This window comes from Cryptotermes secundus, unplaced genomic scaffold (assembly GCF_002891405.2).
Source record: "Cryptotermes secundus unplaced genomic scaffold, Csec_1.0 scaffold62, whole genome shotgun sequence".
Classification (NCBI taxonomy): Eukaryota; Metazoa; Arthropoda; class Insecta; order Blattodea; family Kalotermitidae; genus Cryptotermes; species Cryptotermes secundus.
The window spans coordinates 1,172,044-1,190,435 of NW_019727786.1; the positions used below are offsets into that span (position 1 = coordinate 1,172,044).

The 18,392-nt window shown below is 41.8% G+C and overlaps 2 protein-coding genes across 4 annotated transcripts in view; both read left to right on the forward strand.

Moving 5' to 3' along the window:
- Positions 1–18,392, forward strand: part of LOC111864908 (28S ribosomal protein S9, mitochondrial) — a 37,766-nt gene that overhangs the window by 18,473 nt on the left and 901 nt on the right. Inside the window, exon 10 of the mRNA XM_023852519.2 lies at positions 16,001–16,163. Coding sequence (XP_023708287.1) covers positions 16,001–16,163 — 163 coding nt within the window. The remainder of the gene's footprint in view (positions 1–16,000; positions 16,164–18,392) is intronic.
- Positions 49–15,624, forward strand: LOC117282034 (transient receptor potential channel pyrexia). 3 transcript variants are annotated; one of them, XM_023852513.2, is made up of 2 exons: positions 49–400; positions 11,262–15,624. In XM_023852513.2, exon 2 carries the CDS (start codon positions 11,308–11,310, stop codon positions 14,338–14,340), a length of 3,033 nt encoding a protein of 1,010 aa, XP_023708281.1. In that variant the 5' UTR covers positions 49–400; positions 11,262–11,307; the 3' UTR covers positions 14,341–15,624. The 3 variants fall into 3 exon arrangements, with proteins under 3 accessions (XP_023708281.1, XP_023708280.1, XP_023708282.1); XM_023852512.2 differs by lacking the exon at positions 49–400 and adding an exon at positions 10,097–10,934; XM_023852514.2 differs by lacking the exon at positions 49–400 and adding an exon at positions 10,097–10,733.

The window sequence follows — 18,392 nt, forward strand, 5'->3', positions numbered from 1 at the left end:
TCAGTAAGCACAGGGGAAACTTTACCGTTTTACCGCCGCCTTTCTGTCACCAGTTCGCGCGTTGTTACGTCGCAGCAGGGTATTGTGCTCGAACAGGAAGTAGTTCGTAATTATGCGGATGAAAACATTCGGAGCAGCGTGTAGGAACGAATGGGCCGCAGGTAGTGCTGGCACAGGCGGAAGGGAATTCCCAGGCTGCGCGAGTCCAGCTCCAAGAAACGGAGGTTGAGCTTAATGCGTTCTTATCCACTGACTCAAGCGAGACGTTTCGAGCGTTTCGAGGACGTTGGATTGCGCTGGAAATTGAAATTCTGCGCTTTAACAAGGAACAAATGTTGGCAGTGAACAGCGTCATTTGAAGAGAGAATCACGGCATATCTGCAGTCAAAGACATCTGCAGGTAAGTGCAGTAAATCTTAATTTCTTTTGAATAAACCACGTGTTTATACTAGAATAAACTTTTGCTAGTTAGTACTTGGACGTTAACTTGGTGGCCGCATTGTCCTGTAACTAGCCTTAACAGGATATACAGAAACTCACGGAACGGTGTTTGTTATCCCAGAACAGGATGGTCTAATGGTAACACTCTGGACTTCCATTCTGGAGGTGATCGGTTCGAATCTCTTCCAGGATACCGGCTATGCGCTTTTGGTTTTCTCATAGTTTTCTGCAGTCTCTTCTGGCAAATGCCTGGATACCCCTCCATTAGGCTATGACCGCTTCCAGTTGCTTTCCAGTTCATCCCCCGACGCCATATACTCTCAGTACTGATAGTCTTAAAATAACATGCAAAGAAAATGTGTTCATGCTGTGCTCTGAATGACATTTCTTCCAGATTATCTTTACCTGAAGCCCATTATGCTGATGTTTACATTCTCTGCTTTTCTGCCTTTTCTTAAAAAAGAAAATAGGCGAAAATTTGGTTTAAAGCCTCCCGGTTTCTTCTCCGAGTACCCCTTGTTCAGAAAGAAAGGACTGAGTGTACTAGAGAAATTGTTCGTGTACACGTTGAATCTAGTTTTCGCGGTATAGAGGTTCATATTCTGGCGCTATCTAGGAGAACGGCTGTTATAATAGGCGTTTGTGGTTTTCGTCGTGCCCTGGACGCACGTCGACATAGTAACTCAACTTGGGAAGTGACCGTTTCCACATCCTTCCTACTTTACCATTCATTCGCATTGTGCCGTTTCTCATGCCACAACGTACCCTGCTGATGGTGCTCGTGTAAATACAATGCATATATTTTATTAATAAATGTGCTTCTGTGTGTATTATTGTCATCATTTAAATTTAACAAAATTGATGGCGACTATATTTACACAAAGGGCCCTCGCCGATTTTTTTAAGGTAGGGAGAGGGAGAGTGAAGATTATTTCCATGCGGATATACGTTTAAGCTGATTGGAAAATATTTTACGGGTCACCCCAGGGTTGTGGGTCTACGCAGAGAAACAGATATCACCACAAACTATATTTATGATTTTTCCATTAGATAGAACAATTTTAATTTTTGGCAGTAATATTTGGAATATTCCCTTCAGTTTTCAGTTCGAGTTTCCCAAATATACTCGGGGCCCCTTTTTTGCGTCTACCATGATGGATGCTCTGTAACGTACGGAATTAACATAGCGTTGTTAGTAAAACAAGAATCAACAGACAGTATCTTTGTTTCCTGTTTCCTCTCATTTTCTAACTTGTTTATATGTACAGTTACCTGTACACTGACCTGTGCCACGTATACATGAGCAAACAAACAAAAGTTTTTCTTCCGTATGAGTCACATGCAGCTATGGTGTGCACCCATCGCGTGTAACGCAAAGTCTCCGGTAAGTCCGTCATGAAAAGTGATATAGGCCAAAGGAAAACTGTTTTTCTTAAGGGTAAAGTGTACTGGGTTGTAGCGGTATGTAGTTCGGAGAGAGCCAGGAGTTTCGGAGAAACATATCGCTTCCATCTTCAGCAGAAGCAGGCGATACGCTCAACTCAGCTTCCCGCCTGTTTCTGCTGGTATCTTTCTTAGTTTAGTTCACCCTGAAGATTGAAACGATTTGTTCCTCCGAACTGCGCGGCCCCACATCCCAGAAGACTACACCGCCATGAGAACCCCAAATCCAACCAATTCCTCCAGATTCCAGTGGCCGCGCCTAACGCTGGTTTCAAGGGTTCCTATCCCACTGGGATGTTTGCCCACTCTCTCTTATAGGGTAAAGCGGTTGGAGCATCAAGGTGGCCACTCTTCTGCAGCCATTGACTAGTCTAAAAATGCCGTACCTAGAGCTGTGCCCTTAACGGTTGTGGTGTTTACGTGAAGAAGAGTCCATGTATGAAGGACGGAATACGTTCATGACGATTTTGTCCACCTCACTGGCAGTGATGTTCATTTGTTACAGATTCGATAAAGTTTCAGAGCTGTTCACTGGCAACACAGTACACAGTATCAAGAATTGTTTTGCGTGCGTTCCGTGAAACAAGCACATCGGTATGTGTTCCAAATGAACTGTGTTAATCTAAATGAGATCTGAAACACAATAGATCACTGTAGGTCGCGGTGGAAGGGCCGTGAAGGCCCATCCCTTATACATTCATTCATATAAATGAGATCTACGTTAGGCCTATGGGTATGTGTCATGAATCACGTTCTTTGTACCACGAGCCACGGAATTCGATTTGAGTTTTATATGTAAAGTACGAGTTAAGGGAGGAGCTAGGATAGCGCAGTCGGTATAGCGACTGGCTACGGGCTGGACGACCGAAGGATCTGAGTTGGAGCCCCTGTAGAGTCAAGAATTATCCCTTCACGTCTTCCAGATCGACTTTGGGGTTCACCCAACCTCTTATCCAATTGGTACCAGGGGCTCTTTCCCTAGGTGTAAAGCAGCCGGGGCGTGAAGCTGACCACTCACCTCCAGCTAGTGTCGAGGTTAAGAAAATGTGGATCTTTACATCCACTCCCCCATACACCTTCATGACGTAAAGCTTGATAGTTTAGCACAGGGATACCTTTACCTTTACGAGTTACAGGGACGTACTGGATGCATAGGAGCCAACGAATGGGATTTGAAGTTCTCGTGAGAGTGAATATTAAGATCACGGTCTTCTGGGACACGATTTCGGCTAGACTTGTATAGACCTCCCGTCTTTGGTAGGAACCTGTCAGTCCATGTTTTGTGCGTTTGATGGAAGCATCAGGTTCCTCCGAATCGTACTTCTTAACCAGGCTATACGACAACATATCTCAGAAGACTGTCCATCTTGAACTGAAACGTACCCAGTACCTTTTGCTGTCTGATACCATATTTCGTGGAATTCTCTCAAGTAGTTTCGGGCAGACAGCCCGGCATAGATTGCTCATTCTGGGTTAATTTTATGTTCGTTGTGCAAATACCGTATTTACGCATGTATAGGCCGCACATTTTTTGCCAAAAATTCAAGAGGAAAACTGGGGTGCGGCTTATATTCGAAATATTCGAAATCACACTTCATTTAAAAAAATTAACGTTGCCAAATTTCGGAATAATTTCTACTCCTGAAATAATATTCCAAGAAAATTATTTTTTCTATAATTTCTGTCTGAAAGTTGTGCTGCGGCCTATACACGCACGCGGCCTATACATGCGTAAATACGGTATATATGAAAACTGAAATTGAAGTTAAAGTTAATATTTTCTGTCGGGATTTGTGTCCTCATTGGATGAAAAGAACGCATAGGAAATAAAATTGAAGCGAACATAAATGTTGGTAACGATATGTTCTCATTTGTTGGAACAGTTACACCGCCATTACGTTGGCTAGTCTTGAACATTTCCCCCAGGTGCAGATGTAAGAACTTGTTATACAGTCATGACTCAGCCACTAGTTCCTCTTTCGTGAAAGTAGGGTACCTGCAGCACGTGAAGGTGAGGTTCATATTAATGTAGGAAAGGTTTTTTTGCTGACGCAACCTACCGCATACATCTCACCGTGTCCGTCTACAGCCAGTTCCCATTGTTAAGAATATATAAGTTCATAAAGCTCGGTTCGTAATGTGTGTGAATGTTTCCCATTGTACTGTAATGTATTGACATAGGTTGGGCAATTTATGGTCGCGCCTTCACTGGGTCCAATGTGCTCCCCGCAATGTTGCTCGGGCTTCGTAAGAGCCTCGCTTTTAACTACATTGAAAAAAAAAAACCTGCAGACTGAGGCTCATTTACCAACCATCGGCTCTTCCCTTGCAGAACCAAAGGTTGTACATTAATACCCAATGTTGTTGGGCACAGACATAATACCATATCTTGGGCTGCTTGTAGCGAGATATCCCAGACGCCCTTGGTAATTTAACGGCAGGGACATCAGAGCCCCATCACTAGTCCCAGCTGGACCTGCAGTCGAGCCCTCAGTTTCGCTCAGAAGAGACCTGCTCTTCACCAGCCTCTTCCGCGCTCAGATATTTGTCCCTGATAGACAGGTTCCTCATCCCATTTAAGAGATTAGGCCACTCACGAAAGCCCTCGAGAGCTAACAGCTCGTAAAGCGAGCCGTAACTGTGAGATTGCTGGCTAATGTGCACCCCTCATCGGCCTGTCCGTGTTTACTGGTCGCTGGATTCTGATTTTTTGTGTAGGTCTCTTTCCTGTCTAAATTCAGGAGCATGACGTGCTTTTTCTGTGTTTATCTTATGTTCGTTCAGTTTTATAATTACCTTCTTCATGCAGCTTCCAGTTCTAGATTGAGCATATGCCTTACGTCACTTATTTCCTTCAAAGTACCTCCACACGCCAGTATCCCAGTACTGTCCTTAGGCCCAGGACATCTTTGTCTTTACAGATTAATTCTGCACAGCTGCATAGACTGTGCGCAGCATCCCACCCGGAAACAAGTTACTTTCATTTTCTTACAAAATCTGTTTAGCGAGTCATGTGTACCGAGTTTATCTGGCCCGCGTATCGTTACATAACAAATATACTTGAGTGTCATGTTCTTTCATTCTGTAACATAGGCATGTTTACTGTATGGTATGCTCGCAGCACGATAAGTGATCTCTTATTAATACTGGGAACTACGTTTGCCCTGTGAGATTTGAGGTTTTTATGGCGGTGAATACGAAGACTGCTGACTTCTGGAACCTTACGTCATATAGTCTGGTAGGAACTTGGGAGGAGCCTTCTACCTACAACTTCAGGAGGCCGCAGGCGAAGGTGAAGTCCCTGTGCTTAACGAATTAAGGCACATGGGGGAGTAGATGTATAGAACCACATTTTCTTGACCTCGGCACTAGCTGGAGGTGAGTCCCTGTGCGTACGCAAATAAGCACTGTACCATGAAGGCCTGTTGGGGAGTGGATGTATACATCACGTTCTCACCCCGACACCAGTTGGAGGTGAGTGATAAGCTTCGCCCCTCGGCCACTTTAACCCCATGGAAAGCAGAGAAGAAGAATAATACATGCAAGATTTTGCTGGTTAAGGCCGGAAGGAAGGAGACCACTAGGAAAACTTGGACATAGGTGGGAGGATAATATTAAGATGGATCTTAAAGATATAGGATGGGGTGATATGGACTGGATTGATCTGGCTCAGGACAGGGAACATGGTAATGAACCTTCAGGTGCAATAAAATGTTGGCTTCTCAAGAGAGACTAGGCTCCATGGAATTAGTTACTCGATGATATAAGAATAACAATGAAATCATATCATTTAACAGTTAATTTGAATATTAATTATAATTGCATTTAAAAATGTGTAGAATTTAAGTATATAAGTGCTTGTTATATGGGTGGAAACTCGATACATATGGCAAATCATGTGATATGTGCATATTTAAGCATTTGCTCATACAGGGTCTGCCAAAAAGAATGCCAAGTATTCAGACCCCGGAACGAAAACAGATATGACAGCTGTTGGTATTTACAGTGTAACATAAACAGTTTCACTGACACAAGTAGCGTGCTCATCCCAACTATAGTTAACGGACAGCAGCTTTGATTTCGTGTTGTGCCCGATCAGTACAATGTCTCCGGCACAACAGAAAGCATAGACTGATGTGGTACGAAAAATTTGAATCCATTAAGGTTCGGCCACACAGAGCGCTACGTTATGTTCGCTACGACGCTGTGTACACTCTGCGACGCAGCTAACATAGGGAACATAGCGTACGTAGCGTACGGAAGTCTGTGTGGCCAGTCACATTGGCAATAAAGGGAGATATTTTTCTGTTCGTATAGCGAACATAGCGTACGTAGCGTTCGTCGCGTACGTAGCACTCTGTGTGGCCGAACTTTCACTCGGTTAAACATATATCTGTACGTATGATGCAAGACCACTTGATGACAAGAGCTGTAGGAGATGGCGTGAGCAATTTAGAAGGACATTCTACGGGGCAGAGTAGGAGATCTGATGAAGATCTGGATCGTAATAGGCAGGGTTTCATACGGTGTTGGATCTCCCGAGCAAGTGTAGAAGTTACAGATGCCCTAAGTGACTGTCCACAGAATTCTTTAGAAGACTCTTCGTCTACAGCCGTACTAATTGCGGGTACTTTAGGAACTTATAGCACGTGATGGCCGCGCCATAGCTCAAGCAGCTAGTTGCTGGTTTCCCACCGCGGCGGCCCGGGTTCGATCCCGGGTCTGATTAAGTGGGATCTGTGGTGGACAAAGTGGCACCGGGGCGGGTTTTCTCCGAGTACTTCGGTTTCCTTTTGCCAATCTTCATTCCACCAATNACGAGAGAACATTCGAAGCATGAACGGGATAGTTATAAAGTGAAAGTGTGGTATGCGCTGACACACGAGGCCATCATTACAAGCAATTCATTTTTAGAGGAAAACCATACTCCGTAGCTTGAGTCCGCAAGCGAACTATACCGACCGAGCGACCGCCGCTTGTCGGAGAAGTTAGTGTCAACTTTAGCGGATAGAGGGTGTCATGTGGTCAGCGCAACGGATCCCCACGGCCGTTAATTTCTGTTTTCTAGACCGGAGCTGATATTTCCTTGAAATAGCTCCTAAGTTATGCCCATGAGGCTGAGAGGACCCCGTTCCAGACCCAGCACTTCTCAGAAAATCTGGTACCGCCGGGAATCAAACCCGGACCTCTGGATCTGTAGGCAGGAACTCTGACCACTAGACCACAGAGGCGGTCTATTCATTCTCAGACTTGTTGGAAAAATATATCCTTCCGCAGGTCAGCAGCAGCGACAATCTTATTCTTCGACTATCCGATGCACCTGTTCATCTTGCTGACGTTCGTGAGTGTTACAAGTCGATGGAAAGGAGGAGGAGCACCAATTGCATGGCCCTATCGTTCTCACGCCTTCGGACTTCTTTCTTTGGGGATAGTGACTTACCAGGTGTAGAGCCAAAGAGTGAACACCCTGGATTAACTCAAAGCACGGACCACTGCAGCATTTGCGAATGTTGAAAAGCACATGGTACAGCGCCAGTGGCAGGAGGTGAACTGTGGACGGGATGTATGCAGAAATCCAGATGGCTCTCATTGTGATGTGTTGTCCCCCTAAATCTGTTGTACCCGTGTGTAAAACCAGTTTCTGTTTATGAATAAAATACTGCAAGTAACAACCTCATATCTATTTTCGTTCCTAAGCTGCAGGTGTGTGAAGTCCCGGCATTCTTTTTGGTAGCCATGCTTTTCACTAACAACATGTGACCTTCGCAAACCGGTTTATGTAACTGGTAATCGTTGAGTATTGGACGGATGGTGTGAGGTAGCAACATTATCCGGCGGAAGTAAAGAACCCGAAAATAACATCTGGGTTGAGTACGACCCACGGCAGCCTTCGAAAATGTGTTGTTTCATGTTTGACATAGGAAATACACCGCAGAAATTATTTACTTTCCGAAACATTGAGGGGGGAATATAAAGTAGGGTTGGTTATATTCGAATATTTTTTACTGGGATAGCGCTAGGTTGCGTACGGTCACTTCTTATGTCATACCGACATACCAAAATTAATATTACGAATATAGTTTTTTTTTCTGTAGATATTATGGGCAGAATCAGTGTTAGATTGTTTGCGTTATTCGTAAACAGTTGTGTAATATAAACTTGAAAGGATTCTGACGATGGTGTATACTGTACTTTTGGTTTGTTTTGGACCTCTGTCATGTCTTTTACTGTGATTTTATTCATATCTCCTACAGATGGAACCGGTTGTCGGGTGTTCGTAGGTTTTCTACAGACCGGGGTTTGCCCAGTGATTGAGACTAGTTCTTTCTAACGGGCCCAACTGAGTAGGTTTATCCTTCCCTACCCACCTGAAGACGGAGACAGATCCAGTCTCCGAAACGTCCTGATCTTTTGTCTTTTACATACCAGATGATGGATGAAGTCCAAAACAAGCCAAAAGAAGTACAGTTGTGTAATAGTAGATTATTATGCTAAGCTGTTATGTTATCTGCATAATTTTTAAGCATTTGAGAAATTAAAAAATGATTTCACGGACAAAATAAAAGAGTGAAGAATTTGAGGTTCTCACAGCGGTGTTTATGAAGAGTTCTGTCTTTTGGGTATATCGCGGTGTAATCCTTTGAAAGTCAACGGGCGTTTCTGGGAAACATGTTGACCCCTACATGGCGTTATATGATGGGATCTTCATAACCTCCGCTTTGAGTATAGAGATAAATTCATTCAGTCTCGAGGGCCTGGAGTGTGTATTTAGGCTGTTTCTACAGCTGCTCTGCTACCGCCGGCATGCGATCATCATATCGGAATGTTAATTTTCTAGCTGACGAAGTTGACCTGGACAGTAGTTATGATGTAGGGGAAATACAGACAACTTGCCTCCCACTTGCATTCTGGACAGTAATGACTCATGGGAGGAGCTTCACACGTGCTTCAGAGTTTCACAATTACATTTAATAACAAAGTGTTATGTTGTGCGATAGGCAGCATATCCAGTATGTTCTGCTCCTTTGGCTAGGCCTGTCATGTATTAGGGCCTGTTCGAATTCAGATTTGATTCTGAAGTAGTGGTCCTTAAGGTATTTGGGATGCGAATTAGCCCGTTTTCGATGCCTCTTACCTACCTGAGACAACATAGACACACGCAGACGTACACGCGTATACGTACACGCAGACGTACACGCAGATGTACACGCGTATACGCACAAGTTACGTGTATTCGCGTACGGTATAGTTATGTGCGTTGTCCGGAGCGAGATCTGGTCTGTTAGGAGGTTTTTTTTAAATGTAGAGTTTTATTCGTCTGATTTTTTTCTTACTCCCACACCGCCTCCGTTACAACCGCCCTTCATTACGAAATATTAAGTTTTACTGATGTGTAATATTCGATTTTTTCTCCCACTATTTGAAATTTATGTTGAATCAATACAAATTATTCATGAGAGCAGAACTGTCGAATCGTTGTATGGTATATACACGTACTCGTAGGCCTAATCAAAATGATGATTTTAAGTAGCGTTGTACTTGCATGTCGTTACTTTTGTGAGACCTTGAAACCCTTCTTCCTCCTCCTTTAAGGCCCCGTTTTGAGTTCATAACTGAACCTTTTTCTTGATATTCTCAATGAATGTTTCCCTCACACTGTGCTTATACGTTATGAAGCTTGCTTTTGGGAGGCTGAGCTTGTTCATTTTTTCCACTGGAGGTTTCCGTTTATTAGTATGCTAACTCTGAATGTCGTTAACATAACGGACTGATATCATCGCTTCTAATATGAGCTCGTAAGTGAAGTTCGGCTGATCCTATCAAGAACTTCATTTATTCGTTTTTTTTATGAAGGACTACTCATCAATACATATTTATCCGATTTATGCCTTCGGTTTGTACTTCTTCATGCACAAGAAGTTTTTGCTCCTGTAAGCTTTTCCTGCTTATTCACAACGTCCCGACATATGCGCCGTTCCTTTGTCCACGGCCCTGCGCTTCACCGCAACCGGTCCATTGCCGGCCGCGAAGCGCATGCTAATTTTGCCGATGACTAAGCATGCTTGATGACCGATAATGTTTGGATAATACGTAATTAACGTCTAGACGTCTACAGAGTATTATGTTACACTGCGGGCAGTGGGGTTCATGCATGGGAGTTTATTTATGATTTGTCAGCAGTAGGCAGCTGTTATCAGCCATTTGTTCGCAGTTAACAGCAGTGCGCGACGATTTGGTTCGCCATACGTTAGAGCAATGTGTATATCTATATGACACCTACGTGAAATACGGATCTGCTGGAAATTTCGACGTAAATTTTGTGATGAAAGAGTTCCCAGCAGGCTGTTCATTGGTGAATAAACATAGAACAACCGGACTCTTAAGCGCCAAGTGCCTGCTGAGAAATTAGATGACCTAGGGACCAGACTTGAACATGCACCTAGAATACCACTGAAACGTTTATGTAAATCTTTGTGTAAAGATTTGAAATGCCACCGGATAGTCGAGCTTTTGCAAACGTCAGCGGTAAAGCGTTCCGCGTGAGAGCTGTGTTTTGCGATGTGCTTCATTTGCAGTGACCTTGTGTGTGTAGCTGTAGGAGCAGTCATGATCGTGGTGATGGTTATGATGTTTTCTGAGAGAAGTATGATGAAGAAGTACGTCACGGATCAGAGGCGGGTCATGTGAAGCTATACGGCGTACCTGAAGAGAGAAACCGGCTTTGAGTTCGCTGCTAGTTCAGAATTGACCAGCGTAGAAGGTTGTGCTGTATGTACGACACGGACGCTTTATGTGCACACACGTGTTGTATAGTTTTGTTACTGTGCGCTCAGAAGTTTGTGTTTATGGTACTTCTTAATTTTATTATTGCGCTGAGTTCTAGAAAATAAAGCTTGTCTAGATGAAATACTATCGTAATATAGATCAGCGGTCCTTCAGCACGCGCTTACTGTTGATGCATTCATGAAAAAGAAGACATTTCTGTGCCTGATTTCTTGAACAGGAAAATTGCACTGAGTATGTAAATTGAACAGAAAGAAAAAAAAAAGGTATGGCCGTGAGTTTTAAACATTAAAAAGTTATTGTTCCTAAATGTTCGTGGAGCGTTAGAAACGTGCAAACGAAATGTTTGAAAGGCATTTGGTTTCGGAATTGTCACTTTTTCCCCGGATTTATCCATGATATACAGCGAAAAAATCCCAAAATACAGACAGACTCCAGCAATAACGTATATCTGGTTATGTCTGACATTTCTTAACATTCACAGGAGCTGGTGACTGCATTCAAAATTGCTACATTATACACTATATATGAAATATTATGTGTAGAAATTAATGACATAGTGGGCAATGACAGTACTTTATTTCTCTTTTCAGGTGGGCACTGCGCTTGAATGGAATCAGCGTTATGGTATAGTTCGCCATGGGGGATCTAGAAAAGAATGTGCATAAAAAGCCAATGGAAAAGAAAAAAGTAACATTGGCTCAAGCTGTGAGTATGGATGTCACCATGGAGGATCTAGAAAAGAATATGCATAAAAGGCCACTGGAAAAGAAAAAAGTAACATTGGCTCGAGCTGTGAGCATGGATGCCCAGAGGATACCTCTAACAGCTCTTCCAAAATACAAGACAGTGTCACCCAGACTTCTGGGTAGGTGGAAGAGCTACAGGAGAGATGTATGTGTGGAAGAAGACGAGTGCCACGTCATGAAGCGGGGGGAGTCTCCACCTGCAGATGACATAGTACTGTTCGATAGCTTTGAGGATATTGGAAATGAAGTAATTAGCGTGAGAATATGCAGAAACACTGTAAGGCAAGGCCTTCTAGACCTCATGAGATCCAATGCTAATACAGTTATTGCTCATTGCCTGGAAGATATTGAGGCTGGAAAAGTGTCCATTGAAGATGTAGTGCCATTAATGAAGAATAGTAGCAGAATGGAAAGAAATGTTACATTCCTGTGGGCAGCTTTTGTTAAACGACTGGATTTCCTTCAGTTTCTGTTTCCCATGGGAGTTGACATAAATTTCAGTGAACCTAGTGAAGGGTTTACAGCGCTTCACCTTAGCGCTTTCACTGGTTCTGTTGACTGTTCAGAATTTCTTATCTCAAATGGTGCTAATATTAATTTGGCCCCCAAGTGGTTTACTCCACTCCACAGTGCAGCATTTGGTAATTCTTTTGAAGTTCTAAAGTTCCTCCTGAAGAATGGTGCAAAGTTGGAAGTTACTGGAAAAACAAAAGGCAATGATGACTTCATTTATGGGACTGCTTTACACTCTGCAGTAAAAGCAAATGCCATTGAATGTGTCACACTGCTGTTAGCAGAATGTTCTGATATCAACTCAGTTGAGCCTGGAGGAGTTTCACCGCTGCATTTGGCTGCTGAATTGGGACATATACATCCACTGAAGATTCTGCTTGATTTTGGAGTTGATCCCCACTTGGTTACTCGTGATAAGAAGAACACAGCATTACATCTTGCTGCAGAAGGGGGTTTCAGTGAATGTATCTCATTATTACTGTGTAAAGGTGCCAATGCAGATGCGAGAAACTACAAGGGGCAAACAGCATTGCACTTGGCAGCTCGTGCTCAATCAGTAGAGTGTGTTGAAATGTTATTGGATACTGGAGCTTGTGATTCAAATGCTGTGGATAATGATATGCGGTCACCACTTCATGCAGCGGTTGCAAAATCTTTGCTGGCATATGAAATTACTGAGCTGTTATTAATGTGGAAAGCTGAAGTGAACCAAAAAGACAAATATGGTTATACACCACTTCACATTGCTGCCCTGAATGAGCAGTATAAGTGTGTAGAGACACTGCTATACCATGGTGCAAATGTCAGTGCCAAAACTAAGGGTGGCACTTCAGCACTCAGCATTATTATCCGCAAAACTCCGGCATCACTGGCCATGTTGTACCAGAAATTAGACTCTGCAATATCATTAAGTGATCCAGAAGCATCTAATAGGGAAGTAGAAGTTAAACTTGATTTTCGATTCCTACTACAGAATTGTGACAAGGGAGAAATAAGCTTTTTGAAGACGTTTGTAGATGCAGGTCAAAAGGATATTCTTGAGCATCCATTGTGTGAAGCATTTCTTTACCTGAAATGGGAGAAAATACGTAAATACTATGTTGCCAGGCTTCTGTTCTATGGAATCTTCGTTTTGTGTCTGTCTGCCTATGTTCTGATGGCTCTGGCACATAACTGTTATAACAGTGGCAGGGCTGCAAGTAATGCCACCCTGATAACAGACAGTGAGACACAGTTATGTCTGGACAAGTCTGTGATGGCAGAATTTCTTAGAAGGAATTATTTAGTGACTGAAGTTACATGGTATGTCCTTGTATTCTTCACTGTATGTGAGTGCTTACGTAAGTTCATTGGTTTTGCAGCATATTCGTCTTTGAAACAGTATCTGTTACAGATGGAGAATGCTATTGAATGGTTTGTGATTGTTAGTGTTTTTGTGATATCGTGCATCTATACAGGGAGAACATACACCTGGCAGAATCATGTAGGAGCCTTTGCTGTTCTTCTGGGTTGGGTAAATCTCATGGTTATGATTGGACAGCTGCCTGTGTTGGGTTCTTATGTGGCTATGTACACCAGTGTGCAGAAAGAATTTGCAAAACTCTTTGCAGCATACCTCTGCCTCTTGATTGGATTCACAATCTCATTTTGTGTTATTTTCCCCATGTCAGATGCCTTTAGAAATCCACTTGTAGGGTTCATGAAGGTCCTTGTTATGATGACTGGTGAATTAGAATTTGAAGATATGATATTAGGAAAAGATGAAGAAAAGAAACCAGCATTTCTTTTGGAGTTCAGTGGTCATGTTGTGTTTGTTGTCTTTCTTTTGTTTGTTACTGTTATATTGATGAACTTGCTTGTAGGAATTGCTGTGCATGATATCCAAGGGCTTCAGAAGACAGCAGGGCTCTTGAAACTAGTACGTCAGACAGAAATGATTTCATATATAGAGTCTGCATTATTTGATGGCTTCTTGCCACAGTATGTAATTAGAATTCTTCAGTGGACAGCACTAGTGTCACCTTCTGCATACAGGGTTGTAATACAAGTGAAACCACTCAATCCTCGAGAAAAAAGACTACCAAAAAATGTTCTAATGGCAGCTTATGAAACAGCGAAACTGAGAAGACAATTTGGTCATACGGTGTCCTCTCGAGGATCCCACAGTACAGTTTCTTCTAGCTTCACAACATCTCGTGGGTCTTCATTTCATGTGGATCAGAAGAAGAATTTTCCGCAGACGTGTGAACTGTCAAATATTCATTTGCTGTTCCAGAGAATAGAGGAGGGATCAAAGGCAATAGCTAAATTAACAGATGAAGTACAAGATCTTAGGGAAGCCACAAGGTCAAATCTGACTTTGTTAAGTCAGATGTTTGATCTGTTGAACAAGAAAAATAGTGACTGTTAAAACTTTAAGTACACTGATAAACTGAAGTTAATATCCATTGCTGCACTTAATGTACAGAAATATAGGATGTACAGGTTATTGAAATTAGCTGTCCTGATGGTACTAGTATATGTTTCATTAAACCATTCTGTACTACATGTGAGATGACTAGTTTAGAAGCACTGGCCCTTGTAGTCTGAAATTATTTTGTGTTTCAGAAGATGCTAAATAAATATCCCTCTTTTCTAGATAACTTAAGCTATTTGTAGCTTTCTAGCAATAGAAATCATGAACATGGAGGTATGGTAAAACAAAAAGCTTGTATAACACTTCTGTTTTCTGATACATCCTGATGGGCTAGTGATTGGGCACAGAAGTAAGTAATGTTCCATGATACTGTGTAGGGGACAGTGTAAATTTCCACATATTCTTAACCTCAGCACAAAATGAACATATTGTTCTTCAGCCACTGGTACTCCTGAAAAATATGACTTACGTAACAATAAAATATATATCTGAGTGATCCCTGGAGCATTGTGAATGCTGTGGTGAAGAGATACTAGTATATGCCATTTCATATTTATGGCATTGTGTGTTTTTGAAAGGTACTGGTGGAATACAGTGTTTATCATGCAGTGACACAGAAGAGGCTGATCTGTGGTATTTGACATTTAGCAGCTTATAGTTGATTAATATTAACCATATATGATGTACTGTCACATTTGGTCCAACAGATGTGTGTCATTTATTTATTTTTAACTTTTTGTATATTGTTTGCTTATTTTGTTTTAAATAGTGAACATGCTCATTTATTGCTCATATTTGATTGAATATATGTTGATATAGTTGAAGAGTATTTTTTACCACTTTTCACTTGTTTATACATCTTATTTGCTTTTTTTACGATGTAACAGAATAAAAAGTTACAATTTCTCTAGACAAGAATTATTTATTATTTTTCAGATATGTCTCCTTAGTGTATTAAATGTTTACAGAAATATTTCTATGGGCATATGCTATTTTTCATTGAGTAACAGGCTTTAATATGGTAGGAAATGAAAAATGAGAACCTGAAATTGAAAATAAGAATTAAATTGAGGTTTTCTTGCATACGGGCATTATATAGTCCATTATAATGGATGTAGGTTATTCAGTTGGCACAGAATTGGTTCCACTGGCTGGGTGTAGTAAGCATAATGATGAACCTCCTATCGAACTAGTGTATTTTATGGAGCAGTATCCTCCTTGAATAGCTCAGTCACTCAGTTTATGAAGAAATTTTGCACTCTTCATGGAACCTGAAGATTCATTGCCATTGGACTTTGTCCTGAGGCAGATGAATCCAGTCCATATATATATATNTTTCATAATTAAAATGGTTAATTGCAAAGTAACATTTCCTGTCTTTTCTGTAGCCATATATCCTATCCACATGTATCAACCTGAAATAATTTCTGGAACTGAAGCCTAATTTTCATCAAAATTGATATGTAATTGAACCCAGTAGAGATTCTTAATCTTGTTTATGTCTTATTCTCTAGCCAGGTGAAAACTTTATACACATTACAATTATAATGTAATTTTCTTGAAACTTCATGAATTTTTGTATTGCAAGGCATATCCTGAATTTAACCCTTCTTATGAAGCTCATTTTCATTTTGACACATTGCCTTTATTGCAGCTGTTATTTCCTCTCATCTTTACAAACATGATTGGTTCTGTGGATGTGGAGGCAACTGTGGCTGGTGGAGGGCCTTCGGGACAGTCTGGAGCTATCAGATGGGGGATAGCTCATGGACTTCGCAGCTTTGTAACGCAGGACATGGTTGAGAAAATGAGAATTGGTAAGCTTAATTTTATGGTGTTAATGATTTCTTCTTTGTTGGTTATTTTATGGTGCTCTTAGTAGCTAGACTGTATAGTATTCAATGGCAGAGTGACATGAATTGGAAAGGATTTGGATGGAAACAGTGGTGGCCTGATTGAGATAACTGTCCTGGCACATGCCTTGAGAGGCTGGGGAAAATGATGAAAAATTTCATGAGAGCAGGTATCCCATCCAAGATTCCAACCACGCAGTTCCCAAATACAAATGTAGAGCAGTACTGCTATGCCAGCCTGTTTGGTTATATTAATGATCACCACCTTTTCATTCGATAAAATAACCTTGAATATGCCAGTTCCTTATGATTTCATAAGTCATTGTTGCTTACCACGATATAACTATAATTCTAGAAGTCATCTGCCAGTGCATGTCAGCTTTGTTCGTGTGCATTTTTAGGACTTGTCTGGGACTGAACTTCTGTAAAGTTCTTAGATTCAGGATTGATCAGATCCACTGTGGATTTATCTGTGTGGCTTTGCCTCTGCCAAAGTCAAAACTTACACAACAGTTTAAAGCCCATGCTGAAGTACAGGTACCCTCCATGAGCTGTCATTTTACCATTAGAGTAACAAACTTCATTTCATGGTTGCTCTCACCTAGAATTGGGCTCCACCATTACCAGGGCAGAGGTGAGGAACATCAGTATGGTCATGTCAAGTCATAACAGGGAGAAATAATATTTACAATGTGTATGTATGCATTTCTTAATTTAACTTTGTTGGATTATCTCCATTACTCATCAGCAATCTTAATGACTCTGGGTCACCTAGTAGCAGTGATAATATTACAGACAAAATGTCTCTGTGAGATAAAGGAAAGTAATTAAATGATTTTGGGTTATTTTAGGCTGATATCCCAGCATTTTTTTGAAGTGTGGAGAATTATAAAGTATTCAGCTAGGAAACTAGCTCATGATCCAAGGTTCAGATGTGGGACCTCCCAAACATGACCGCTACACTGGTGTTTCTCAGTCCAAGTGTACCATGACATTTTGAATTTATGTGCATTTCTACATATCTAACAGTAATTTACCAAGTGTGATAACACCAGTGAGACCTAGTTCAGTCCTGCTCTCTTATCATAGGTCTTTGCCATCTTGTTAAATTTGTGCTGCTAATACATCTGTCAGCTAATGTTATTTATTATCGTCTTCATTTAAAAAAGTACACGTTCAAGAATTTCACTTGTATTATTATGTAAAAGGTAAAGCTATCCCTGTAACAGGCCATGAAGGCCCATAGGATTGTGAGATGTTGAGGCCCCCACATTTTCTCTAGACAGTCGGCTCACAAATGGTGGTGAGGTTGTCAGCCTTACACACAGGGCGCCCTTTGCACCCCAGGAAGATTCCTGGTACTCATTTCTGTTAAAGGCTGAGTTGACCCCAGGGCCATAGTGCGAGTGGAAGGATTAGGTAAATTGAAAAATCCACCTCAGCGGGAGGTATTTTGTATTTTCTTTATATCTGTTACATACTGCACTATTATAATTGCCATTTTTAGCCTGCTTTCTTAAGTAGGCTTATGCCATGTTCTGACTCTTTGTCTCCATCTATTGCTGCTAGGCAACGGGGCCTCCTCTTGACGAGAGAAGGGATCGGCCTTTCCATGTATGTGCTCTGACTGAACAAAGCAGTGGACCTCCTATTCCTCCCTCTCAGACAGAGACTGAATATTCAGAGTCAGAGTCACTTTACGACTGGTGGTTTACCGCCATTTCCTCTTGGTGACAACCACCTTGGGACTCATGACTAATAATTTTATTTTCCAGCCAAACATTTGCTTTTATAGTCGTTATGTAACAACCCCTCAGACGAGAGTATGGGTATGTCATTTATAATTGCCAGCACAGTCATTCTCAGGTTCAGGTTCCATGGGACTGATGAACACATTTTTCCATCTCAGATTTGAGATTCCCCCAACCTGGCATGCCAAGTCCCCATATTTATATCCCCCAGAAAAGGGTGGCCTGGTTATATCCCTGGCCATTGGGTTCCCTTTTTGTCACCTCCTTCGACTTGTAGGGCTTCGGTGAAGGTATTTGACCCCACCTCCACAGGATAGACTGAAATATGGTGTTTTGAACATCTGCCTAATACATCAAGGCAGACCAAAGAGGGAACACTAACTGTAATACCCAATAGACAGATGAGATGGCCATTGCCTAGCAACAGCCTTTATATTACTGT